Genomic DNA, 27985 nt, shown 5'->3' with positions numbered 1-27985 from the left:
AACAAACACACAAAGGTGAAAAGAACTGAATGGGCAAGCATCAATATTGAAATGGATCAATGTTTTCAAATGTGCGGAACTAATACGAACTTATGCAGTGGCTTCTTAAATGTGACTTCTTAAATGTCATCATGATTTGAGTGCACAGGGATCTCATTTTAAATAAGCCAAGTGCTTTTATGAGCGATCCAGTTTAGAGGACCTTGTATTGTGAATTGTACTTCCATGTACTTTTACCATGTCTTTCTAAATAAAGAATTCAATCAATCAATCAATCAATCAATCAAAGTGGTGTGTGGCAAGAATGAACATTAGGATTCATATAATCTAATTTAATTCATGAATATAAATTGTATTGAAGCATTCAACTCATGTTAATGTCCTGAAAATAATGTGTTTCTTTCACAGGGGTTGCACACAAGGTTTCACTGCTACTGGTAGAGGTGAAAAGTGAGTGTTCATAATTATTCTATTAAACCTACACTAAGCTATAACCATAAGAATAGTCCTATAAGTATCTGCTCAGATCCCAAGTCAGCAAAGGCATCAACACCATCTATTTGTCCGTCTACAGAAAGCCGCCACCATGAGTACGGACGCAGAGATGGAGCAGTATGGCCCGGCCGCCATTTACCTCCGTAAGCCAGAGAAGGAGAGAATGGCGGCTCAAAGTACGCCCTTTGATGCCAAATCTGCAGCATTTGTAACTGATGTTAAGGAGCTGTACGTGAAGTGTAAAATCCTAAAGAAGGACGGTGCCAAAGTCACCGTGGAAACGCTCATTACAAAGGAGGTACGTAGGTAGAAGTGGATCTGAAATAAAATAGTGACACAGTACAACTGTAATTGCAAGACATTCTAAAGTTATGTTTTTATTTTTAGGAAAAAACTGTGCCTGAGGCTGATGTCACCCCTATGAACCCTCCCAAGTATGACAAAATTGAGGATATGGCCATGATGACCCACCTCACTGAAGCCACTGTCCTGTATAACCTCAAAGAGCGTTATGCAGCGTGGATGATCTATGTAAGGTTTTCTACATGCTGAGAACAGTAGAGTATCGCCCCTGTCGATAGCAAAGAAAAAATACAGAGCACACGTTATATCATCAAGTGAAATCCATAGAATGACAGATTCAAACAAACTCATGGTTCTGAAGTTAACTTGCTCATTAGTTGATGCCACTCGCAACTCGTGACTGTAATCCCAGCTCTAGTGATCCGTTGTCCCAGATATGTGGCATGCTCATTGCTCAGTGCTATGTTGTATGATGTTAACGTTTTCTCTCTTCTCCTTTTCAGACCTACTCTGGCTTGTTTTGTGCAACTGTGAACCCCTACAAGTGGCTCCCAGTGTACGACCAGGAGGTTGTAAATGCCTACAGAGGCAAGAAGCGTATTGAGGCTCCACCCCACATCTTCTCTGTCTCTGACAACGCTTATCAATTCATGCTGATGGGTACGTACTAGTCAGGACAATGTAAAAAAAAAAATATATATATATATATAACTACTGTATAATGGTTTTGTGCTGTATCCATGACTAAAAGTTTGCTTTACATTCTACAGATAAAGAGAACCAGTCTGTCCTGATCACGTAAGTTTCCCATCTAATAGGCATTAAAAAAGCAACATTGTACACAAATTCACTAACTGCATTTCTCTGAACGTATGCATTTATAACCAGTGGAGAATCCGGTGCTGGAAAGACTGTGAACACCAAGCGTGTCATCCAGTACTTTGCAACAGCTAGTTCTGGTGGAGAAAAAGCGGCGGCCGGTAAAATCAAGGTATGTGTACAGGTTTTTAAAAAAAATGTTTTTAACGTAAAGCATTTATATGCAATACAGCAATTCAATTTAAAATAATTCTGAACAAATTTTAAATTGGGCGATGTCTAAAACATTCTAGGGGTCACTGGAGGATCAGATTATTGCAGCCAATCCCTTGTTGGAGTCCTATGGTAATGCCAAGACTGTGAGGAATGACAACTCCTCTCGCTTTGTAAGTATAAATAATGACATTTTATGAGAAAACCTGCAATAATTCCACACATAGATGCAGCTAATTGTGCTATATCAAACAGGGTAAATTCATCAGAATCCATTTCGGCACAACGGGTAAACTGGCCAGTGCTGATATTGAGACATGTAAGTATGAAGTTCACAGATGATAAATTATATATGCGTTAATTTGAGGATTACATTTTGAGTTATGTACAACCCATATAGATTATTATTATTGTTATAATTATAATTGTAATTGTAATTGTAATTGTAATTGTAATTGTCATTATAATTATCATTATTATGAGTTATGTACAACCCATATAGATCTGCTGGAGAAGTCTAGAGTGACCTATCAGCTTCCTGCAGAGAGAGGTTACCACATCTTTTTCCAGATGATGACCAACCACAAACCGGAGATTATTGGTAAGTGGAATTACTGATGATGCAGTGAGAACATAAATAATTGAATAAAAACACATGTTCACCCTTTTTTAATCCCTTTTAAGAAATGTGTCTGATCTCCTCCAACCCCTACGACTTCCCGTTGATCAGCATGGGTCAGATCACTGTGGCCAGCATTAACGACAAGGAGGAGCTGGACGCTACTGATGTCAGTGAACCTATTTGTTTCTTTCTAATACTCACTAGTGTGGACTGCAGTCAGTTGCTCTGCAAAATGTAATTTATAAAGCAGTGGTTCTCAAAGTTTTCAGGCAGTGACCCCCCAAAATAATCCTATTTGAACTGGGGACCCCCCCATCCTGACAAGCACTTGGAATTGTAGCAATTGAGGCATTACATTTAGTTTGACTCGGTTCCACAGATAAATATTGTGAAAATAGCCGATCTACATGTTTTCAATTTTTTTACCTCTTTCTTAGGTAATATTCGACAATTTGGCCAATGTTTGACAATTTGAATAGTATAGTTTGTTGATTACTTTTGACGCAGTAATGGTCTCATTTGTTTTATTTCAACTTACTGATTGTATAGGTCTTAAAAGTCCTTAAATTGTCACTTTAGAAATGTGCAGATACCATGTATATACACTTATACTGTATGTTGGTTTGTTAACTGTTGAGTTGTACACAGTTCTAAATGATGTTTGTTAATCTAATGCTTAATCTCAATCTTTTGAATACATCTCTGCTTATTGACATCAGGATGCTATTGACGTCCTGGGCTTCAACGGTGAGGAAAAACAGATGATCTACAAGTTCACCGGTGCAGTGATGCATCATGGTGTCATGAAGTTCAAACAGAAGCAGCGTGAAGAACAGGCAGAACCTGACGGCACGGAGGGTGAGCTGATCTTTTTTGTTATTATTATTATTATTACTATTATTATTATTATGTATCATTAACACGGAGGGTTAGCTGCATCTTCAACTAAGGAATGAAAGTAATGCATACTTTGTCACAAGTATTGTATTTACTTACATTCTAAATGGACTAAGCTAAATATATTTTCAATATATTTCAATCTTTTTTTTATATATATATTTTACCGTTTACGGTGGCACTATGGCGCAGTCGGTAGCGCAGTCGGTACCGCTGTCGCCTCACAGCGAGAAGGTCCTGGGTTCGATTCCCACTGTGGGAGCTGGGGGCGTGTTCTCTCCTCCGTGTCATCAGTGCCCAGACCCTATGTGGGGTTGGCGAAAGGGCCTTTCTGTGTGGAGTTTGCATGTTCTCCCTGTGTCCCCTATGGTAAATAAACGTATTCCTTCCACGCGCTACACCCTTCCGGGGAAGCTCCACCCTGTCAGGTGATAAGAAGCGTTCTGCTCACTCCTCATGCATTGAAGGAAGCATGAGCTCAGTTCGGGGCTCTCCCCAAGCTGGCAGAGGGAGAGTAGCGCCCAGGATTACAGTTTAGGCAATTGGCACTGGGTAAATAAAATGGGTTACAAAAAAACATATATGTATATATATATATATATATATATATATATATATATATATATTATACTGTTTAGACTGATGATTATTTGGTTTACCTATGATCCTAGATCTGTATGCATTTGACGTATTAACTCGTGTGTACCTTGCTTACTACTAAGTAAGTCGCTCTCTGGATTAAGAGCGTCTGCTAAATGCCTAAATTGTAAATTGCTAATTGTATGAACATTTCAGAGGCTGACAAGATTTGCTACCTGTTGGGTATAAACTCAGCAGAGATGCTTAAGGCGTATTGCTACCCCAGAGTGAAAGTCGGAAACGAGTATGTAACTAAGGGACAAACTGTGCCACAGGTGAGTAAATTACATGTTCTGATTTCATACACACCTTATATTCTCAATACAGCATACCATAAGAACTCTAATATCTTTTTGAGTTGTGTCTTAAATCAGCTTCTGTAGTTAAAATGATCCTCCAACATTATTCAAATTCATTTCTATTTATTTATTAAATATATGAAGAGCATAGGCCTACAAAATATACAACTTTGCAGAAACATGTGCAGTTCAATGCACCTCTGATGTATTATTTTAACAGTATTGTTATACCTGTAAAAGACAACAAAAAAAAAAACACACTACACATTGTGTATCCAACCATACAACCCCACTCAGATCAGCTAACACAGGGAAGCTGTCAGAACCTTCCCGAAAACACCCGGGACAGACTCTTCTCCCTTCTGGCTTCCAAACTGTGGAACGAACTCCCCATTGCAGTTACAACTACAGACTCACTCCCAATCTTCCGCCGTAATCTCACATCTGAAGACTCACCTCTTCAGACTTCACCTTAGCCCGTATCACTTTTACTAGCCTTGACGACCTTGCAGGCTTATGCAAAGGCTAAAATGTCATTTAGATAGCACTAGTCCATACCCGTGGGGGGATATGCGCCCCCTCCATCCCCCCCCCCATTCACCCCCCCCCCCCCACACGCGTCCCGTCGTGTCGCGAACCTGTGATCCTAGATTGCTATGCATTTGATGTATTACCTCGTGTTTTCCTTGCTTACTGTAAATCGCTCTGGATTAAGAGCGTCTGCTAAATGCCTGAATTCTTAATTGTAAATTGTGTAATTCACACCCCTACCTATGTCCTTAGGTAATGAACTCAGTCGGTGCCTTGGCCAAGTCCCTCTATGAGAAGGAGTTCTTCTGGATGGTCATTAGGATCAATGAGATGCTGGACACCAAGCAGCAGAGAAACTTTTACATTGGTGTGCTGGACATCGCTGGTTTTGAAATCTTTGATGTAAGCATGGACTTTTTTTTAAGTGGGAGACAAATACTTTTTGTCACAATTACACAATTGCAAGATATTGGGCTAATGATATTTCCACTTACAGTTCAACACCCTGGAGCAGCTGTGCATCAACTTCACCAATGAGAAACTGCAACAGTTTTTCAACCACACCATGTTTGTTCTGGAACAAGAAGAGTACAAAAAAGAAGGCATCCCCTGGGATCTCATTGACTTCGGCATGGACCTGGCTATCTGCATTGAGCTCATTGAGAAGGTATGTACATGGACTTGGCTGTCTGCACTGAGCTCATTGAGAGGGTATACTATTATTATTATATTGTATTATTATATATTATCATGGACCTGGCTATCTGCATTGAGCTCATTGAGAAGGTATACTTGTATTATTATATTATATTATTATATATTATCATGGACCTGGCTGTCTGCATTGAGCTCATTGAGAAAGTATACTACTATTATTATTATTATTATTATTATTATTATATTGTATTAATATATTGTATATTATCATGGACTTGGCTGTCTGCATTGAGCTCATTGAGAAGGTATATTATTTTATTATATTATATATTATCATGGACTTGGCTGTCTGCATTGAGCTAATTGAGAAGGTATACAATTATTTTGTCCGTTAATGGACATGATGTTAATATTATTTTTGTCATTTTCTCTTTTGTCTCCTTTACAAAGCCCTTGGGCATCTTCTCCATCCTTGAAGAGCAGTGCATGTTCCCAAAGTCTTCGGACAAATCTTTCGCTGAAAAGTTGATTGACCAGCATCTTGGGAAGAACAAGGCCTTTGAGAAGCCCAAGCCTGCCAAAGGCAAGGGTGAGGCCCACTTCTCCCTGGTCCACTACGCTGGAACTGTGGACTACAGCATCACAGGCTGGCTTGAGAAGAACAAGGACCCCCTGAACGACTCTGTCATTGGGCTGTTCCAGAAGTCTACAGTTAAACTGCTGGCTGTGTTCTATCCCCCACCTGAGCCTGAAGGTATGTTTATTAGTGACATCAAACAATGACTCGACAAGGACTGACTGAGGAACAAGACTAATATACACATGAGGACTGATTACACATGAGATACAGCTTGTGGAGACATGGACATAGAACTATGAAAACTAGAACAAGAACATAACACATAGAAATACAAGACCTAGACAAGACAGGCAAAGTCTGTGACTGTGACAGATCCCTCCCTCAGCCCCTTTCTCTGCCTGCCCACGTGCACCTGCGCTCTCAAGCTCTTGTCCCCTCTATACATTCCTCTCGTCTCCCTTTTATCATGGACATTGTGTGACGTTTTTTGGGGTGTGACGTTTTTTGGGCGGTGTAGCCGCCCCTATAAGTGGGGTTGGGACACCTCATTAGTACACCCTTAGCTGTACTGTGATTGGCTGACTCTATTGGCTGACTCTATTCAGCACTGTGATTGGCTAGCGAGACACATGATGAAACTAATAACCTATAAATAGGACTATGCACTTTTAAAAAAAACCTTTTTTTTAAAGTGAGCTTCCATCACTGTGATGACCAGTGTGATGACCACACCGCCCACTTCACACTGGGTGTGATTTTTTTATTTGTTCTTGTCCAGGACTTTAGTTCGACCTTGGTCGTTGAAAAGTGGCTGTACAAATAAACTTTGAATTGATTTAATGTTTCTAACAAATATAAACAGATAACACAAAGAAGGGAGGCAAGAAGAAGGGTGGTTCCATGCAGACTGTGTCTAGTGCTTTCAGGGTAAGAATATTTATTCATTATTATCAACATTATATTCCTGTAAGAATTAAGCATTATTATTAACAACATTATATCCAAATAAGAAATAGGCACGTCTTTTCATGTTGGAATCAAACAATTTCTTTATCAAAGTTATGAGCTTGTAGATCAGCTATATTTGAATAGCTGAAGTATAACATAGGGCTTAAGTGGTTAATGTTTTAGGACAATCTAAATCTGTAAAGTAACTAGTATCTAAAGGAGAACGTTTTACTAATATAAACCTACTTGGTTCTTTTATGTCTCAATAGGCGAACTTGGGGATGCTGATGACGAACTTGAGGGCAACTCATCCTCACTTTGTGCGTTGCCTGATTCCCAACGAGTCCAAGACTCCAGGTAAACACAGAAAATACAAACGTAAACAATGATTGTGAGGTGGTCATTTAATGCTTTGGCCAGTGTGTAACTATTTTGTCCTAATAATAATGGAGCAACATCTTTACAGGCCTGATGGAGAATTTCTTGGTCATACATCAGCTAAGGTGTAACGGTGTGCTGGAGGGCATCAGAATCTGTAGAAAGGGCTTCCCAAGCCGAATCCCATATGCTGACTTCAAGCAGAGGTATTCATTCCTTTTTCCAGCAGCTTTTAGTTCCAAACCCATTCACGGGAGTCACGCAAAATGACCATGAACTTCTGCAAAACAGGTACAAAGTACTGAATGCCAGCGCATGTCCCGATGGCGCGTTCATGGACAACAAGAAAGCCTCTGAGAAGCTGCTTGGGTCCATTGACGTTCCCGTTGATGAGTACAAGTTTGGACACACCAAGGTAAACACACTGTGAACCTGGTTTAAAATTATCAAGAAAGGACTAAAAGTGGATTTTACAGTTGTTTACTTACAGTGTTTGTAACATTGTGTTCAGGTGTTCTTCAAAGCTGGTCTGCTGGGTACGCTGGAGGAGATGCGAGATGAGAAGCTGTTTGCTCTGGTTACCATGACTCAGGCTCTCGCACGAGCTTACCTCATGAGGAAGGAGTTTGTTAAGATGACGGCTCTCAGGTACTTTGAAAACATAATTTATTCAATATTTAGTATAATTTAAGTACACTTACTGTCCAATACAATTGTTATAGTGTCAAATCAATTATACGTAGCCTGCGAGTTAGTTTTGGTCAGCATACACTTGAGATAGGTTACATGCATGCTCGTTCTATGTGGCTGTTTACAGCGTCATGCAAGATCCATACGTCATACACTGACGTGGCAATCAGCTGTCCAATTGGGCGGGTATTTAAGTTCTCTTGAAATGGGCATTCCATCCGCTTGTGTGTTTTAGCTTGTTGTCATGCGGCGTTTGCTCCCACCACCACCCCAGCACCACCAGTAGGCTCTGCTATTGGTCTGCTCCCCATTGATGTATATCTATCTTCCTGCTCTTAATGGTTAATGATGGCTGTATGATTGTGCTGAGCAGGGAGAAAAAATATAGCAGAGCCTGAACGCCAAGATAAAATATTACATCCACACTTGTATTCTCATTCTATAATATTGCTTAAATATATTCGGTCTATAATATTGGTTAAATATATTCGAGAGTTATCTGACAGAACTATAATAAAAGCGTATACTTCTTCCATCACTGTCCACAATCATGACACACTTTTCCACAGAGAGGCAGCTTACACCATCCAATTCAACCTCCGCTCGTTCGTCGCTGTGAAACACTGGCCATGGATGAAGGTCTACTACAAGATCAAGCCTCTTCTGCAGAGCGCTGAGACTGAGAAGGAACTGGCCAACATGAAGGAGAACTACGAGAAGATGACAACTGACCTGTCTACTGCCCTGGCCAAGAAGAAGGAACTAGAGGAGAAGCTGGTGGCTCTGATACAGGAGAAAAATAACCTTGCCCTGGCAGCATCATCAGTAAGCAGGCTACACTGGACATTTTACAATTCCCTCCCTCAGATCACAAAGCTGTGCTTTCTCACACTATGCTCCCTAAGAGTCTGTACCCCCTAAACGGCAACTGCAAAAGTACATATTGAACAGGACAAATGCTGACATGCTTGTGTGTTTTTTCTTTTTCATTGACCACTAGGGAGATGAAGCATTGAATGATGCTGAGGAGAGGTGTGAGGGTCTTATTAAAAGTAAGATCCAGTTGGAGGCAAAGCTCAAAGAGACGACTGAGAGACTGGAGGACGAGGAGGAGATCAACGCTGAACTGACCGCCAAGAAGAGGAAGCTGGAGGATGAATGCTCTGAGCTCAAGAAGGACATTGATGACCTGGAGCTCACCTTGGCCAAAGTGGAGAAGGAGAAGCACGCCACTGAAAACAAGGTATAGATTATACACTCTCTGGGGTTTTATCAAGTTAGTAGTCGTTGCTGTCGGGTAGAAACCTCTTACTTTCGTTAATTTTGGATGTGAATCCTGGCAAGTAACTGTTTTGGACATTTGAGGTTTCCACCCGACAGAGACCAAGTGCAATAATGATCTATTCCATGACAGCAAATTCAGTTCTGCTTATATCAGGTGAAGAACCTGACCGAGGAGATGGCCTCTCAGGATGAAGGACTTATTAATACTGTTCATGTTGTGTTCATTTAGGTGAAGAACCTGACCGAGGAGATGGCCTCTCAGGATGAGGGACTTGCTAAGCTGACCAAGGAGAAAAAGGCCCTTCAAGAGGCACATCAGCAGACCCTGGATGACCTGCAGGCAGAGGAAGACAAAGTCAACACTCTGACCAAGGCCAAGACCAAGCTGGAGCAGCAAGTTGACGATGTGAGTTTTACAAAAGCAATTGGATGTTTGGAACACATTATGTTTTTTGTTTCACTGAATGATGTACAACTCATTTATCATTGTGCAGCTGGAGGGTTCTCTGGAGCAAGAGAAGAAGCTCCGCATGGACCTGGAGAGAACCAAGAGAAAGCTGGAGGGTGATCTGAAACTGGCCCAGGAATCCATAATGGACCTGGAAAATGACAAGCAGCAGTCTGACGAGAAGATAAAAAAGTAATGTGGACCAACAATATGAAATGTCATGGAGAGAAACCACTTGCAGAATGACACTAAAATATGATGTGCTGTGTTCCACAGGAAGGACTTTGAAGTAACCCAGCTTCTGAGTAAGATTGAGGATGAACAATCTTTGGGGGCTCAGCTACAGAAGAAGATCAAAGAACTCCAGGTATTTTTATTTTCTGTAAAATCACTAATAATAAGTAAGAGTGAATTATTACTTTCAGGTGTTAATCTAACATCATTAATTTGAAAGGCTCGTATTGAAGAACTGGAAGAAGAGATCGAGGCGGAGCGTGCCGCTCGTGCCAAGGTGGAGAAGCAGAGAGCTGATCTCTCCAGGGAACTTGAGGAGATCAGTGAGAGGCTTGAGGAGGCTGGAGGAGCCACCGCTGCTCAGATTGAGATGAATAAGAAGCGTGAGGCTGAGTTCCAGAAGCTGCGTCGTGACCTTGAAGAGTCCACCCTGCAGCATGAAGCCACTGCATCTGCTCTCCGTAAGAAACAGGCTGACAGCGTGGCTGAACTGGGTGAACAGATCGACAACCTCCAAAGAGTCAAGCAGAAACTAGAGAAGGAGAAGAGTGAATACAAGATGGAGATCGATGACCTGTCCAGCAACATGGAGGCTGTTGCTAAGGCAAAGGTAGGATGGAATGCCTGTGTATAATATAATTCTTGAGATAACACTTTTTTTCATTTTCATCAGAAAGGTCAATTGAGGGCAAGCTCTCTTTTCCAATGATGCCCTGATAGAGTAAACATAGCTTAACATTAAACAAAATAAATAACAAGATAACAGATATCCTCATAGCTAATGATGGCCAACCTAGTAATGAGTAAGGAAACCATCTCCAGTTATAAACAGGAGGACTGAAGGATAGACTGCATCGAGTGGCTTTACTGTTCAAATCAAAGCAATGAACCAATCAGAAAAGAAGGATGATTGAATAAGTCCAATGTTCATTTACAGGGAAATCTTGAGAAGATGTGCCGCACCCTTGAGGACCAACTTAGTGAAATTAAGGCCAAGAGTGATGAGAACGTTCGCCAGATCAATGATGTTGGAGCTCAGAGAGCAAGACTGTTGACAGAGAACGGTAAATATTCATCTTAAAGTCTACTTTATCGACATGGTTGGTCGATACTTTTGGCAAATTGACCATAATTAGAGATAATGCTTTGATCAACTGTTATCCTTGGACTTTGATGATTTTTTTCCCCCCTTATGTTTGAAACGAATATTTAAATTTCTAATTAGGTGAGTTTGGTCGTCAACTGGAGGAGAAAGAAGGTCTAGTCTCACAGCTCACCAGAGGCAAGCAGGCCTTCACTCAGCAGATTGAGGAGTTGAAGAGACTCAATGAAGAGGAGGTTAAGGTGAGGAACAGATTTTACCCCCTTTTTTTAGGCCTAATGTTATATTTTTGTAATTTCATTCAGCTGACATTATTTTGTCCATTTTCTTTTGACAGGCAAAGAATGCCCTTGCTCATGCTGTGCAGTCAGCTCGCCATGACTGTGACCTTCTGAGGGAGCAGTTTGAGGAGGAACAGGAAGCCAAGGCAGAGCTGCAGCGTGGAATGTCCAAGGCCAACGCTGAGGTGTGTCAGTGGAGGAGCAAGTATGAGACTGATGCTGTCCAACGCACTGAGGAGCTGGAGGAAGCTAAGTAAGTTATTAGTGTTTTAAACCAGTGTTTCTCAATTTTTTTTGGTCTCAAGGACCCCCTAATTGATATATATATTTGGCCGCGGACCACCCTCTGCAAAGGTTTTGTGGCAGTGACCCCCAGAAGAGAGGATTTATATTAAAACAAATTCCAAATTATTCCAAATGTTCCAAACATTTTCCATGAAAATAGCAGATGTACAAGCTCGCAACGTGGCACAAAGTGTCACGCTGTGAGCTTGTGGATCTGCTATTTTTAAATAGCCAACATATAAATGGATAAAGTGGTTAAATGATTTTGGTGCTACATTAACTACTTTTGCTGGGGACCCCCTGGATCCCCCCCAAGGACTCCTGCTGGGGGGCCCCGGAACCTGCTTTGAGAACCAATGTTTTACACTGTCAGGCACCACTCACTATGCAAAATATTGCCCACATTAATTTGATTCCATTCAACACTGATCAACAGGAAGAAGCTAGCCCAGCGTCTTCAGGAGGCTGAAGAGCAAATCGAGGCTGTGAATTCCAAGTGCGCCTCTCTGGAGAAAACCAAACAGAGACTCCAGGGTGAAGTGGAAGACCTCATGATTGATGTGGAGAGGGCCAATGGTCTGGCTGCCAACCTTGACAAGAAACAGAGGAACTTCGATAAGGTGCTTTGACACTCATTATTTTTTAAACTAGATTAATTATTGCCTCCTTAAAGTGGGGTAAATGACGCATTTCATTATAAATGCTGTGCAGGTCCTTAAAGTGGGGTAAATGACACATTTCATTACAAATGCTGTGCAGGTCCTTAAAGTGGGGTAAATGACACATTTCATTATAAATGCTGTGCAGGTCCTTAAAGTGGGGTAAATGACGCATTTCATTATAAATGCTGTGCAGGTCCTTAAAGTGGGGTAAATAACACATTTCATTATAAATGCTGTGCAGGTCCTTAAAGTGGGGTAAATGACACATTTCATTACAAATGCTGTGCAGGTCCTTAAAGTGGGGTAAATGACACATTTCATTACAAATGCTGTGCAGGTCCTTAAAGTGGGGTAAATGACACATTTCATTACAAATGCTGAGCAGGTCCTTAAAGTGGGGTAAATGACACATTTCATTACAAATGCTGAGCAGGTCCTTAACCCTTGCATTGTTAGAAACCTGCATACACTTTTGGTGTTAGCGGGTCAAATTTTACCCATGATTTAACTCAGCCCAAAACACAATTTTTTTCTCCCACCTCATAGCTGACTTGTTGTGCATTCATATCCATGCAAACGCTTTTTAAAATCTTATTTTGGGTTAGGGTTTCATCTTTCAATATATCTCGTTTTCAATTATAAAAATGTTCTCATTACATTTCCTATAATGAAGACAATGGATAATAATGTTATCTAGCTATAATAGACTAATATTAGAACACACTTCCCCAAAAAAAAAGCCTTGTTCCAATAAATAAATGTAAAGGGTACTTTTTACCTATTTAAACTTGAAAGCGGGTAAAAAATGACCCTAACTAACACAATAGAAGGGTTAAAGTGGGGTAAATGACACATTTCATTACAATGCTGTGCAGGTCTTGGCAGAATGGAAGCAGAAGCATGAGGAGGGTCAGGCAGAACTGGAAGGAGCTCAGAAAGAGGCTCGTTCTCTCAGCACTGAGTTGTTTAAGATGAAGAACTCCTACGAGGAGTCTCTGGACCAACTGGAGACCATGAAGCGTGAGAATAAGAACCTGCAACGTGAGTCTTTCTCTACATCATTCTTTTAATAACAGAGAGGAGGAAAAAAAACATTAAATGTTCAAGAGCAGTTGTGGATCAGGCTACAACTTTATTCAAATGCAAATACAAAATAGATGCTGATTATTCATTATTTTCAATAAACTGCAGAGGAGATCTCAGACCTGACTGAACAGATTGGTGAAACTGGAAAGAGCATCCATGAGCTGGAGAAATCCAAGAAACAGGTGGAGACAGAGAAGTCCGAGATCCAGACAGCCCTGGAGGAAGCTGAGGTAAAACTTTTAGTTTCTAGATGAACTATATCTTGTCTATATCTTAGATTTCTTTCAATACGTTTTATATTCAAACAGTGTAGCTGCATATGATGTTACATTTTGATCCTTATATTTTAGGGTACTCTGGAGCACGAGGAGTCCAAGATTCTTCGTGTGCAGCTGGAGCTCAACCAGATCAAGGGTGAGGTCGACCGGAAGCTGGCAGAGAAGGATGAAGAGATGGAACAGATCAAGAGAAACAGCCAGAGGGTGATTGACTCCATGCAGGGCACTCTGGACTCTGAGGTCAGGAGCAGAAACGATGCCCTGAGAATCAAGAAGAAGATGGAGGGAGACCTGAACGAGATGGAGGTTCAGCTGAGCCACGCCAACCGCCAGGCTGCTGAGGCCCAAAAGCAGCTGAGGAACGTCCAGGGACAGTTTAAGGTGCAAAACATTAGTTAGACACATATTCAAACTAGAAAAAGTGCTCCTCGGAGCACAAGTCTCCGCCAGGTCAGGTAGGTTAGTGTGGCCTCCTGGTGGCGCTATAATAGGCCAATGTGAAAAGGGTGCCATTTCTTCTTAGGCCTTTCACGGCAATCGGACACTGCATTCATAATTTGAGGCATTTTGTTAAAAAAAATGTGTTTTGTGAAATTAGACCTGCTGGTGGCGCTATAACAGACCAAGGGTGGCATTTGTTCCTCGGCCTAGTGGGAATGTGCGTGTGAAATTTCATGGAAATTGCACACTACGCTCATGATGACATGACTAAAGAGATACTGTGTAACGATTTGCGTGATTTTTGGACAGAATCTGAAGGAGTAAGAGCAACATTTTTTCTTCCAAAAGTTGGCCTCCTGGTGGCGCTCTAAAAGGCAGATGTGAAAAATGCAGGGCAAAGGTTGTTCCTTGCCTTCTAGGGAGTGTGCGTGCAAAGTTTCACGCAGATCGGTGCAGTTATAGGTAAAAACGTGAATCGGCCTGTTATAGCGCCACCATGAGGCTGATTTGAAAGTTTTTAAGTGGCATTTCTTCCTTGGCCTAGTGGGAATGTGCGTGGCCAATTTCACGGAAATTGCATGCTGCGTTCATGATTTGAGGCATTTTGTTCAAAACAAACCAATCCTGCAAACGTTGGAAGCCAATCTTAGCCAATCAGGATGGAATATGGAAAATCGGACAGATCCGTGTTGATCACATGACTATAGAGATACTGTGTACCGATTTGTGTGATGTTTGGATATAATCTGTAGGAGTAATATAAAAAAAATCGTTTTGCACAAATCGGCCTCCTGGTGGTGCTATAACAGGCCCATGTGAAAAATCTGAGGTTCTGAATTGGCATCCAGGGAGTGTGTGTGCACAGTTTCGCAGCAACCGGGCCAACGGTGCCGGAGATTAGCTGGTCACAGACAGATGGACACACGGACACACGGACACACGGACGGACAGGGAGTAAAACATACTCTCGCCATGCCCTTCGGCCTGGCGGAGACAACAATGGAACTGCACTGAACAAGTCACATTCTGATGTTTCTCTTAACGTGACCACCTCAAATGTGATTTATTTTAGGATGCCCAACTGCACCTTGACGATGCTGTCAGAGGTGCAGAAGATGTGAAGGAGCAAGGTGCCATGGTGGAGCGTAGGAATGGCCTCATGGTTGCTGAGATCGAGGAGTTGAGAGTGGCTCTGGAACAGACAGAGAGAGGCCGCAAAGTGGCTGAGCAAGAACTAGTAGATGCTAGTGAGCGCGCTGGACTGTTGCACTCTCAGGTACACAAGTCAATAAAAAACTTTCAATATTCAGAATGTTTTTTTTTTTTTTTACATCATCTTACTTACATTGTTCAACTGAATCTTTATTTTAGAACACAAGCCTTTTGAACACCAAGAAGAAGCTTGAGACTGACCTGATCCAGGTCCAAGGTGAAGTGGACGACAGTGTTCAAGAAGCAAGGAATGCTGAGGAGAAGGCCAAGAAAGCCATCACTGATGTAAGTTAGGATGCCTATTGCCCTACCCATATCTACAGTATTAGATATACTCATGTCATGCTTCATATTAACATACAATACAATGCAAACATGACTTTCCAGGCTGCCATGATGGCCGAGGAGCTGAAGAAGGAGCAGGACACTAGTTCTCACCTGGAGAGGATGAAGAAGAACCTGGAGGTCACAGTCAAGGACCTGCAGCACCGTCTAGATGAGGCTGAGAACCTGGCTATGAAGGGAGGCAAGAAGCAGCTCCAGAAACTGGAGGGCAGGGTAAGATGTAGTTTACTTCAACACAGCTTATAGTCATAGATGATGACATAAGAAGACATAACCTCATAATGTACAATTCAATTGTGAAGGTGCGTGAACTGGAGGGAGAGGTTGAAGGTGCACAGAGAGGCGGAGCAGATGCTGTTAAAGGTGTCCGCAAGTACGAGAGGAGAGTGAAGGAGCTGACATACCAGGTACTGTATACCATGTTCACTTTAATGACCATCATGCCTCTGACAAAATGAATAGATTGCATGACTTTACTCTGACTTTAGACTGAAGAGGACAAGAAGAATCTTGGCAGGCTTCAGGATCTGGTAGACAAGCTGCAGATGAAGGTGAAGGGCTACAAGAGACAAGCTGAGGAAGCGGTAAGACAAACAAACATACATGGTGATGAATTTTCACTTGTGGCTGCCATGGGCATAGTACGGTTCCAATAAGAACCTGTCCATGCTCATTCATGTGGTCCCAAGGCACTCCACTCATGAACATGCTGCATGGGCCATTGTATTAGCCACAACCGCACTTTACAATTTCCTGAAATTGTCTTGTTTGGACTATAAGTGCAAGATGCTCTTTTCAAATATTGAGGCTTTGAACCATCTCTATTATATTGTAGGAGGAAGCAGCCAACACTCACCTGTCCAAGTGTAGAAAGGTTCAGAATGAGCTGGAGGAGGCTGAAGAGCGTGCTGACATTGCTGAATCCCAGGTTAACAAGATGAGAGCTAAAGGTCGTGACGCCAAGGTAAATACATGTGCAATATGAAGGTTTATTAAGATGATTATCTTTAACTAAGATTTAACTAAAGATTAGTGTTGATTGAATATCTAATAGTATATTTTTATGTTTACAGGGAAAAGATGCTGCTGAATAAGTTCTCCAATTCAAGTCACAATGAAAAGTCATAAAATATGACCCATTATATTCACGCTAGATGGGAGGCCCGCACCATGAAAAGTCATAAAATATGACCCATTGTATTCAATAAAGGTGGCAACAAAATCATTTTGTTTCATTGTCTTGTCAATCACTTTTTATTATCTGGTGTGTCAGATTATTCTGGTTCCAACTCACAGGTCCGCTATATACTATTTTGTAAACCCATTGCAAAGATAGATAAATGTGTATTCATTTTAGATGTTTTCAATGCAAATCACAGGAGGGTTTTCAAGTGCCAAGACCTTGTCAGCATGTTCATAAAATGCTGCTCGGGATCCATCCTGTTGAGAACTTAACATTCCAAATGTAATTTCACAATGGCTACTACTGCTATTGAAAGTTTTGGAAATGTACAATGAAAGGGTTATGTAGAGTTTACAAGAGATCTGCATGGTGGGAAAAAGCATACAAAACTAGCAAAGCCTTTGTCAACAAAGACCAAACTGACAGATTAATTGATTTGACTATGAGGGGCCAAACCCTAGAACATGTTTGCAGTATACACACACACACACGCACACGCACACGCACACGCGCGCACACACACACACACACACACACACACACACGTGTAATCCATTTGAAGTTTTGAACGAAAATGTCACACATCACACATATTTAACCAATACAAGCATTTAAACACACAACCAGACACACACTGACAAGTCAGGCCTTCCAAAACTGTTACAGCAGGTAACTCCATATTGGCGTCAGAAAGTTCCTCTGACCACAGTGTCAAAAATGGAAGAAATGAATTTGTGTTCACATTGTGTCAATAAAACATCAATTTACAGAGACCACGTTTCATTTCTCATTGATACAGATTTTCAGCTACAGTATTTCTGTGAGTTGGACATGGACAGTTGTGTCAAGCATTGTATACTTACTATAGCAATGGTTCTCAACCTGTGGGCTGGGGCCCACTGGTGGGCTGTGAGGATACTGCAAGCAGCCCCCCAAATCATTGGCAAAACTATGATAATAATGAAAATATGACATTACAATTTAAAATGTTTTAAATGTTTTTAAAATGTGTGGTGTAATACACCATGAAATGATTTCAACAAAGAAAATATACAAAATATTAAAGTAGTATTTAAAACCTTTCATAATGATGCTGATGTCTGAGGTGGGCGGGTCCTTGGGTGCCTTCAGGATGCTCACTGACGTCATAGATGGTAGGTTTGTTTCCCTGCCCCTATCCCTGTTTTTTTCTACAGGCAGGTCTTCGGTTTGATTTCACCCAACGTTAGTGATAGAGGGTAGAAACAAATCCCATACTCTCACAATGGGTGTCTAAAAGGGTCAAAGTAGCCGCACACTCAATAGCTTACGTGTCAAAACTGTTTATTTAGGACGAGAGAGAAAATACACATACCATTAAGGATAATTAGTCATGACACACAACATACACTACTTATAGGTTGTCCCCTGAATGCAATATCACTATTAAGTAATGGTATATTCATCCACCTGGCCATTTAAGCTAACCCACTCAGTTTCTCACTCACTTCCCACAGCTTCTTGGCTACAGCGTCATCCCTGGCTTTGGCATAGACATTCCTCACTGTACAGTTGGAGAAGTAGCGTCCGCTGAGGTGTTCGATGCCCTCCTGGAGTGCACAGTGCAGAGTGGTCTGGGTCCCTTGAACAGGGTTCTTTAAGAACAGTACAGAGATGGGTTTCCAAAACAGCTTTAGGAGCTTGCTGGCATCACGGCCTAGCTCAGTGCTGACAGCACCTAAGGGTCAAAGACATACAGTCCATAAGTTCAAATATCAATGGGCATTTCACTTCACATCACCTAAAGTTGGACAATGTAATATTCAAAATAAAGCGAGAAATTATTTTCTCATCCATCTGTGTGTGTGCACACGTGTGCGTGCGTGTGTGTGTGTGTGTGTGTGTGTGTGTGTGTGTGTGTGTGTGTGTGTGTGTGTGTGTGTGTGTGTGTGTGTGTGTGTGTGTGTGTGTGTGTGTGTGTGTGTGTGTGTGCTCAGTGCTAATCTTGCAAACCACTGGACCAATCAGTGCACGCTGCCAGTAGGCATACAGGAATACACTCCCTGAATATTTTCCAATCCGTTTTACTATTTGAATTGGGAAGAAGATCCAGACTGGATCTGCAGACCTGGATCTTCAAATAGTAAAATCAAGAGGAAGTTGAAATGTTTTTATAAAAAAACAAAAGCTGTGTCTGTCGTGGCAAATCTCTAGTGTCATTTTAAAATACAAATATATAACCAGTCAGAGCTGACCTGGGTGGAGGCTGTAGCAAGTGACCTTTGTGTCCTGCAGTCTCCTGGACAGATCATGGGTGAAGAGAACGTTACACAGCTTGCTGTTGCTGTACGTCTTAAATATTTGTATAAGTGAGTGGCCCATGCCCAGCCTTTTGTGTCTTTTCAGTAGGTCAAAGTCAATCTTGCCCATGTTGTGAGCTGTAGACGCCACGGTGACCACTCGACTGGGACCGCACTCCTTCAGCCTCTCCAGTAGCAGGTTGGTGAGCAGGAAATGACCGATGTGGTTTACACCCAACATCATCCCCAGGCCATCCTCTGTTTCACCCTGCATGACGATGCCTGTGACAGACAGAGAAAAGTGTCAGCTGTCTCTAATCGTGTGTGTGTGAGAGAGAGAGAGAGAGCGAGAGAGAGAGAGAGAGAGAGAGAGAGAGAGAGAGAGAGAGAGAGTCTGGAGCTAATCTTGCAAAGGACCCTTCATCACCAAACGTTTTGTCCCCGAATTTTTCTTTTAATCCATCAACAACTATGTTGTTTTATATTTCTGTGAATACATGACATCAGACCCACCAAATAATTTCAGTCTGTCTTTTACAGACTTTCAGAACTTTCAGAACTTGCATGAACCAAGAATACTCTAAATGAATTACAGTACACTAAAAGATATTGTACAAAATATTGTGCAAAAAGTCAATGAGCGATTTGTTCTCCCTCAGCATCACGTCGTGCTGGGTCCGGACAGAGGATTCGTCCACAACGTTGTCCTTTGCCAGGCAACGGGGGGGGGGGAAACCCTCTGGTGTGCCGGATCCAGCCTTGGCAACATTCCACAGCTATGGAACTACAGGCCAGTTACATTGCCTGTAATAGATTTCCCCTGGTATGTGTGTTTTGGTCATAAATCTTCCACTGCCACGCAGAAAAAACTCTTCTATTGGGTTGAGGAAAGGGCTGTATGGCTGAAGGCAAACATTTATGAACCACTGGCGTACCTGGACAACATGGTGAAAGCTGGCGCGGTCCCAAACCACAACAGACAGGATGCACTGCCTACTGATGATGATCCAGCTGTTCACACTCAACCAACATATCCTTAAGACCACCCACAATGTAATGAGATGTTCAGTGATGTGTGGCCCTAGGATTGCATGATGGTGGAGAACACCCCTGATTACTTGCAGCTGCACAAAGGGTGACATTGCCACCACACTGGCCAGGGACCACAATGGCATGTTGGGCAATTGTATTCCTACCTCTCCTTATCCTCTTTGCCAGATTGAACCCTGCTCCATCTATTAAAAAGATAATAATAAATACATATCGCCATTTATGGGCATATCGGTTGGATCGGCGGTGCAACATAGGTGTGAGGGCCGTGTAGCAGCCCGAACCTTTACTATATTAAAATTGCCTTGTGGGTAGTCATGGCCAGTGTATGGAACTCTAGCCTCCCTCGACAAACTCAGCTTCTTCTATGCAACGGTAGAGTCTGTTCTTCTATATGGCAGCGAATGCTGGACCCTGAAACCAACCCTGCAGAAGTCTCTAGACGGGTGCTACACCAGAACGTTGCGTTCAGTACTTATCAGCAAGAATGAACATGTTAAGAAGAATCTGTATGAGGGAATGCCAAGGGTGAGCGAGAAAATAGCAGCCAGTAGAATGAGACATCAAGAACTGCCAGCCAGCAAATTGGTGCTGTGGGCATCGGTCACGAGGCTGTCCCACATTAACATGGTGGACCTACTTAAGAAAGATAAAGGAGCACAAAGTACAGACGAGCTGGAGGCTGGAGGCGATGATGGAGGGTTCGTCTGAGAACAACCTAGAGGTGGTGAGCGGTGGGCGTCACAAACATAGCATGCCCATATATGGGGTGTCACAAACATAAAATGCCCATATATGGAGACGACTTTAGAAAATGTTGTGTACAGGCCTACTGTATAAAAGAGGTATTCCTTTTCCAACATTGTTACCTGCATTGTTGATGAGCAGGTCCAGTCTGGGCTCAGTCTTCAAGAAGGTTTCAGCAAAGGAGCGAACAGACTTCAGACTCCCCAGATCCAACTGCATGAACACCACCTCATTGCTCCCACTCTCCTGCAGGAGACCATCATTCATTACAAAGTGGCAATAAAGTACCTTTAGCTTCAGGGTTATTTTTTCGTACCTTTTTGATGTCAGCGAGAGCAGCTTCAGCTCTCTGTTTACTGCGACAGGCCAGAATGACCCTGGCTCCTCTCTTAGCCAGTTCTATGGCAGTAGCCTTGCCAATTCCTGTGTTACTTCCTGAAAGAAATGTATTGTCCTCATATCAAACATTGTGTTTGAAGTACTGTGTAGTTATCACTATATGGCATCACAGTATAGATGATGCACTATGAATTATAGCATCCACCAAATAATATGCAATAACATACTAGTTACTGTAGTACTGTAGTAGTGTACTGCAGTACAGTAGTTAACAAATACAATAACTACGTTATAAAGCTTGCACACAGCACTTATCTTCAGTAGAATTAACAGAATGAATACTAGAAATGCACTCACCAGTAACAATCACCGTTTTCCCATTCAGTTTTGCTTTGCTTGTGCATGAAGCTCCTTTAACACAAACAATATAAATAATCACATAAACTCCCACTAGAACCCCACCAATAAGTACAAATGGATCCATCACTTCAATATTCTGGATATCACACCCTGTCTGCGTATACCACGTTGGTCTACTGAATAACAACTTTTCTACTGTGCTTCATACTGGGTGAGAGCTGAAATCTCTCTCTCTCTCTCTCTCTCTCTCTCTCTCTCTCTCACACACACCCACCCTTTGTTTTGGCCTTGATGGAAGCGCATTACATTTTTGAAGACATGTTGCTTTCACCGCCCTCTGCAGGCCAGGGGGTATAGTGCAGTATAGTGCAGTGGTTCTCAACCTGTGGCACATGATTTTTTGGGGGGTCCCCAGATGACACGGAAGTGACCATTTAAGGACTTTTTAATACCTCAAAAATAAAATACCATTACTGCATCAAAAGTAATCAACAAACTACTATAAAAACTGGTGAAACATTGGCCAAGTTGTCTAATATAAGAAAGAGGCAAGAATTGTGAAAATAGCCTATCTACAGGCTCACAACACTTCACTTTGTGAGCTTGTAGATCTGCTATTTTCACAATATTTATCTGTGGAACCGAAAATTGAATGCCTCAACTCTTTCATTCCAAGTGCTTATCAGGGTGGGGAGGTCCCCAGTTCAAATATGATTATTTTGGGGGGGGTCACAGCCTGAAAAGGTTGAGAACCACTGGTATAGTGTAGTACAAGCAGCTTCTGCTAGGTTCAGAGACTGAAGAAAGAAAAAAAGAAAGAAAAAACAAAAAAAATAAACTACAAACAAAGGAAAAGAAAGACACTGGATTCAAGGATTTTTATTTATGTTTATTAATAGGTGTGGAATCATGCATTCGCTTTTCTTTCAGTTAATAAAAAAAAAATCTGTTCCAGTCCAGTTAAAGGAGTAGTTCACCCAAATAATTACTTATTTTCTATCAATTGCACACCCCATGAAGACTTGAATTCATGGATTTATTTTAGTTTTTGTGGCATTCCTAAGCCAATAATTTGATTCCCGTCTCCTACCGGCTAATGTATCCGGTAGGAGACACAAAGTAGATTATTTGTGTCTCCTACCGGATACACACCCGGTCATCAAATTATTGGCTTAGGAATCCCACAAAAACAAAAATAAATCCATGAATTCAAGGCTTCATGGGGTGTGCAATTGATAGAAAATATGTCATTTTTTGGGTGAACTCCTCCTTTAAAGGTTTCTATCATAAATTTATGTTAACAGTTTCAGTTTGAGGTACATCAAGTGTTTCAGTTTGGGGTATATTATAAGAATTTCAGTTTTGGGTACATTATAATTTCAGAGCATACACATGCAAAAAAGGCAACAATATTTACTACAGTAAATGCTGTCCATTCAACAGGCCCTGTTAAAAATCAGTGACTTGTGCCATGCTTCCATACAGTACTTAAAGGGGTATTTCACTTTCAAAAAAAGTTTTGCTAATTTTATCGTCTACTCAGGCTTTTGTGAACCCCCCAGACAGTTTTTAAGTTGCTTGATTTAGTATTTAGATATTTGATATTAATTTTATCAGACACGCCCCCTTCCTATACAAACCCATTATAACTTCAAACTCCATTTTAACCATGTTAAATTCATCGAAAACACCTGTCCTTGGTTCTGGTGACACACCCTGCCCTCCTAATACGCGAGGGGGCCGTGTTTTTCTGATTCCTTTTTTCATTTATTTTATTTTATTTTTTTATTGGATTTTATTTTTTGATTTTCCCCAAAAAATATAAAAAATAAATGAAAAAAGTAATTGAAAAAACACGGCCCCCTCACGTATTAGGGGGGCGGTATGAGTCACCAAAACCAAGGACGGGTGTTTTTGATGAATTTAACATGGTTAAAATGGAGTTTGAAGTTAATGGGTTTGTATAGTGTCTGATAAAGTTAATATCAAATATATAAATACTGAATCGAGCAACTTAAAAACTGTCTGGGGGTTCACAAAAGCCTGAGTGAAATATACCTTTAAACATTTAAACCTAAACCTTCATTGACCGGCGTCCTCCAGGGGTCTGTACTTGGCCCCTCCTTTTTACCCCTCTACAAATCTCTTCACCGAAAATAGCCAGTCTACTTGCTCACACAATGCGTTGCAACGCGACATATTGAGCTTGTGGATTCTTGCCATTTTCACCGAATGTTTTCCTATTATGGCATCCACAGAATGGCGACGCTAGGGTTCAAGTGTTTAATCTATGCCACTTGTATTTTCAACTGAAAAAGGCTACAATAATTCAACACCACCCGTTAAAAACGTCAAGCAACAAGGTATACGTTAGACTTTATATCAGTCCACTCAGTGTCTCACTCACTTCCCACAACTTCTTGGCTACAGCATCATCCCTGGCTTTAGCATAGACTTTCCTCTCTGTACAGTTGGAGAAGTAGTGTCCACTGCGGGGTTCGATGCCCTCCTGGAGTGCACAGTGTAGAGTGGTCTGGGCCCCTTGAACAGGGGTCTTGAAGAAGAAGGCTGTGATGGGCTTCATAAGAAATTTCAGAAAGGAGCTAGTGTGCCGGCCGAGCTCAGATTTGATGTTTCCTGAAGAGATAGAAAAAGCTCCATTAGGATCAGTGTGCACAAGGCATTATATGATAAATCCCTTATTTCAACACAGCTTTTACACTTTTGTGAGCAGGGGTATAAAGGGAATATTCTATTCACGTAGTTGTACTGTTACTCAAGTTAAATATTACTCAAGTAGAACAGAAGTAATATTACTTGTGTTGTAAAACAAATAGGGTAGTCACCATGAAAGGGTCCTAAAGTGGCATCCTGATGGTAGCCATTTTAGTATAATTTACACCCTACAAAACAATCTCCAATTTACGATGCTTTCCAAAGTGGTTGAGGATATTTTCTTCATAAGAAAGCTTTCAAAGGTTGTCTTATGAGAGAAAAGAGCTTCAAATAAAGAATATCTCCCTGACTGTGCCTCAATAGCATACTGTTACTGTAGGCTGCTCTGTGATGCTTCCTTTTCCAAAAGTAGTTTATTACAATAATTAATCACTAATCTACTTCAGTGCAAAATGAATTGCCGATTTCAGAATGTACAAAAATGCATGATAATTCCCCCCCCCCCCTCGACTACGGGACTTGTCATTGTCATATAAACACAGGAGTTGTGAGCTGACCTGGGTGGAGGCTGTAGCAGGTGACATCGGTGCCCTGTAGCCTCTTGGCCAGCTCATGGGTGAAAAGGACGTTACATAGCTTGCTGGCACTGTAGATCTTCATGCTAGCTACAAACGAGTCCCCCAACCCTAGAGCCTTGTGGGTGTTCAGACAATCAAAGTCAATTGTTCCTGTATTATGTGCAACAGATGCCACATTGACCACCCGACTGGGACCACACTCCTTCAGCCTCTCCAGAAGCAGGTTGGTGAGCAGGAAGGGACCGATGTGGTTGACCCCAAACATCATTCCCAGGCCATCCTCTGTTTTACCCTGCACGTAAATGCCTGTATGAAAGAAAGGAAGGTGATGTTTCAACCCTGTCTCTAACCCTCCAGACCTGTGAACAACAAATCATTGACACAAACAATTCACAATTTTCAAACTTCTTTACAAGCCTTGAAGCTTTCAAATAATTCATTTGCCATGTGTTTCTCGCTTATTTACCAAGTACATTGGCACATACCCGGAATTTGTCAAGGGTAATGTTGGGAGTAGTGGGGCCCTTCATAGATTATCACTGTAGCCATAGGTTTTTTTAACCAATTTGGAATACCTACAAATAAAACTGGGGTAACGTGAAGAAAAACAGAGTTCTTTTTTATTGCAGAGAATACTTCTGCCCAAGTATTCTGAGAATACTTGGACTGTCTGGTGTCTGCATCAATTGTCTCAGGATTGTCTTTGTGTCGTAATTCCTTTTGCAACAAGACAAACAGGTATGTACCAGCTCAACTTGTCCTGGGTAGACTACACGTGCAGCCTCACTACACGTGCAGGCTAAAGATTCTGTGTCTAAATGACTAATTACACATTGGAAATATTAAGGTCTCTTGTGGCACACAAAAAAAACATTAGCCTACTTATTATCATCGATGTTGTATGCACTCTCACAATCTCACCAAACAAGTTATTTATTTCCAGTGCATGATGTTGCAATAAGTATTAAAGGGATATTTCACTTTCAAAAACATTTTGGGTCATTTTATCGTCTACTCAGGCTTTTGTGAGCCCCCCAGACAGGTTTTAAGTTTGTTTTTTTAACATGTTAGATTAATCAAAAACACCTGTCCTTGGTTCTGGTGACTCATCCTGCCCTCCTAATACATGAGGGGGCTGAGTTTTTTTTATTACTTTTTTCATTTATTTAATATAATATATTTTTTAAATTGTATTGAATTACTTTCTTTTTCCAAAAAGGATTACAAATAAATGAAAAAGGTTATTGAAAAAACACGGTCTCCTCACGTATTAGAAGGACAATATCAGTCACCAGAACCAAGGACGGGTGTTTTTGATTAATCTAACATTGTTAAAATGGAGTTTGAAGTTACAATGGGTTTGTATAGGAAGGGGGCGTGTTTGGTAAAATTAATATCAAATATCTAAATACTGAATCAAGCAAATTAAAAACTGTCCGGGGTGCTCCCAAAAGCCTTTAAAAAAAAGGGAAATATCCCTTTAAGCAAAGAAAATGGTCAAGTAATTTGACATTGTAATGCAATAACAAGCATCAAGTGAAGCAGGACCCTTTGCTACACTAAATCAAGTGTTAAGAAAAAAAAGTTTTATGACAGTTAGCAGTATCAATATCAATTGTGCAATGGCATTGTTTGCAGCTAACCTGCGTTGTTGATGAGAAGGTCCAGTCTGGGCTCAGTCTTCAAGAAGGTTTCAGCAAAGGAGCGAATAGACTTCAGATTCCCCAGATCCAACTGCATGAACACCACCTCATTGCTTTTACCCAGCTGAAGGGCAAACAGATTTCTGTTAAAATTGTTGCCATCAGAAGAAACCGTTTGTGCTTTGGGTGTGGTGAAATGTACAATCATCAACATAATTTAAATAAACTTTTCACCCTCTTGACTTCAGCTAGAGCAGCTTCAGCTCTCTGTTGGCTGCGACAGGCCAATATGATCCTGGCCCCTCTTTTAGCCAGGTCTATGGCTGTCTCTTTCCCAATACCTGTGTTGCTGCCTGTAGTTGAACAGATAGTGGAGGTAAAATGTGACTGTATTGCAATGTTCCATGTGAATCCAACACCATTCTGACATTCTGCATTGACAAGATAAATCCTCAATGAATTCTCTTTTAAAACACTAAATGGAATTATCAAAGAATAGTACTAATGGCATTAACTTTACATGGATATTGGTCGTTTCTAAAACCTTAAAATAAAAGAGGATGGGAACAAGACAAAGAACCAAACCAGAATTATCCTAAGCTGATGACAAATGACCAGGGATGGCAACCCCTCATCCCACATTCACCTCTAAACCAACTACTTGTGTCCTTTTCTATTCATAGTTTACAAATACACCCAATATCCTGGGGGGGGAAAAACATAAGTAACTCACCTGTCACAATCACTGTTTTACCATGCAGCTTCGTTTTGCTGGTGCATCGTTTCCCCTTCACTACAACATTATGAAAGATATATCCAACTCCTACGAGTACTCCGATGACCAACAGAAAGACAGACATGGCTATGGACTCTGTTCCTGGTGTGACAATAGTTTTCAGAGGAGCAGATCATGACAGCATTCAAACAGTCACACCCAAATACTGGGCGTTACGCAAGGTGTGCACTGTGCATCCCACCATAACATTTCTTGGACAGACGGAAAGTACCACAGTATCACTCACCTGGCAGTGTCAGCTCCATATAACTGCCACAATGTTGGGGGATTTGCTGTAGCTCAAACTGAATCACATGGGTTAGAGCAGGTGTTTTCCATTAGCAACTGCAAAATATCTGTGGTGACATCACTAACTGGGTGTGGTCAGAAGTGTGACAGGTTGGTGAGCAGGAAGGGACCGATGGGGTTCATTGCGTTCATTGACACCAAATATCATCCCCAGGCCATCCTCTGTTTTACCTTGCACATAAATGCCTGTATGACAGAAAGGAAGGCGATGTTTCAACCGTCTCTCACCCTCTAAACCTGTGTACTTCAAATCATTCACACAAACAAAAAATGTTTTCAAACTTCTTTACAAGGCTTGAAGCTTTCAAATAAATTGC

At 41.4% G+C, this 27985-nt stretch overlaps 2 protein-coding genes and 1 pseudogene across 3 annotated transcripts; 1 reads left to right on the top strand and 2 right to left on the bottom strand.

Annotated features, from left to right (window-relative positions):
* Positions 1-580: 580 nt before the first annotated feature.
* On the top strand, positions 581-13996 carry LOC308085278 (myosin heavy chain, fast skeletal muscle-like; annotated as a pseudogene). The gene is made up of 32 exons: positions 581-793; positions 883-1026; positions 1302-1458; positions 1569-1596; positions 1687-1789; positions 1911-2003; positions 2086-2149; positions 2333-2431; positions 2515-2618; positions 3172-3310; positions 4145-4263; positions 5071-5220; positions 5315-5485; positions 5926-6229; positions 6918-6982; positions 7273-7360; positions 7470-7587; positions 7673-7796; positions 7893-8029; positions 8641-8896; positions 9072-9314; positions 9585-9761; positions 9850-9995; positions 10080-10170; positions 10258-10647; positions 10975-11101; positions 11263-11381; positions 11477-11673; positions 12142-12325; positions 13243-13408; positions 13559-13683; positions 13804-13996. The product of its transcript is annotated as a myosin heavy chain, fast skeletal muscle-like (transcript).
* Positions 13997-18251: 4255 nt separating this feature from the next.
* Positions 18252-21849, bottom strand: LOC308085733 (dehydrogenase/reductase SDR family member 13-like). The gene is made up of 5 exons (XM_080429029.1): positions 21685-21849; positions 21305-21423; positions 21111-21234; positions 19147-19473; positions 18252-18629 (listed from the first exon to the last, which is right to left on the bottom strand). Exons 1-5 carry the CDS (start codon positions 21809-21811, stop codon positions 18370-18372), a joined length of 957 nt encoding a protein of 318 aa, XP_080285155.1. The 5' UTR covers positions 21812-21849; the 3' UTR covers positions 18252-18369.
* A 1623-nt stretch (positions 21850-23472) lies between these two features.
* On the bottom strand, positions 23473-27726 carry LOC308085732 (dehydrogenase/reductase SDR family member 13-like). The gene is made up of 6 exons (XM_080429028.1): positions 27607-27726; positions 27318-27461; positions 26819-26937; positions 26585-26708; positions 24921-25247; positions 23473-24324 (listed from the first exon to the last, which is right to left on the bottom strand). The coding sequence occupies exons 1-6, from the start codon at positions 27623-27625 to the stop codon at positions 24065-24067; spliced, it is 993 nt and encodes a 330-aa protein (XP_080285154.1). The 5' UTR covers positions 27626-27726; the 3' UTR covers positions 23473-24064.
* Between the last annotated feature and the right edge of the window lie 259 nt (positions 27727-27985).

The sequence above is a fragment of the Gymnoscopelus braueri genome, assembly GCF_963280865.1.
Source record: "Gymnoscopelus braueri genome assembly, chromosome: 5".
Taxonomy (NCBI): Eukaryota; Metazoa; Chordata; class Actinopteri; order Myctophiformes; family Myctophidae; genus Gymnoscopelus; species Gymnoscopelus braueri.
This window is presented reverse-complemented; position numbering and strand designations above follow the sequence as displayed.

Excerpts from the sequence above, each read along its gene's own strand:
- LOC308085733 (XM_080429029.1), bottom strand. The coding sequence starts at position 21,811 with ATGGATCCATTTGTACTTATTGGTGGGGTTCTAGTGGGAGTTTATGTG. Across the intron at positions 21,424-21,684 it reads GAAAACGGTGATTGTTACTG|GAAGTAACACAGGAATTGGC; the intron begins GTGAGTGCATTT and ends CATTTCTTTCAG. Across the intron at positions 18,630-19,146 it reads TTGCTACAGCCTCCACCCAG|GTGCTGTCAGCACTGAGCTA; the intron begins GTCAGCTCTGAC and ends TTTGACCCTTAG.
- LOC308085732 (XM_080429028.1), bottom strand. Across the intron at positions 26,938-27,317 it reads TAAAACAGTGATTGTGACAG|GCAGCAACACAGGTATTGGG; the intron begins GTGAGTTACTTA and ends GTTCAACTACAG. Across the intron at positions 24,325-24,920 it reads CTGCTACAGCCTCCACCCAG|GAAACATCAAATCTGAGCTC; the intron begins GTCAGCTCACAA and ends CTATCTCTTCAG.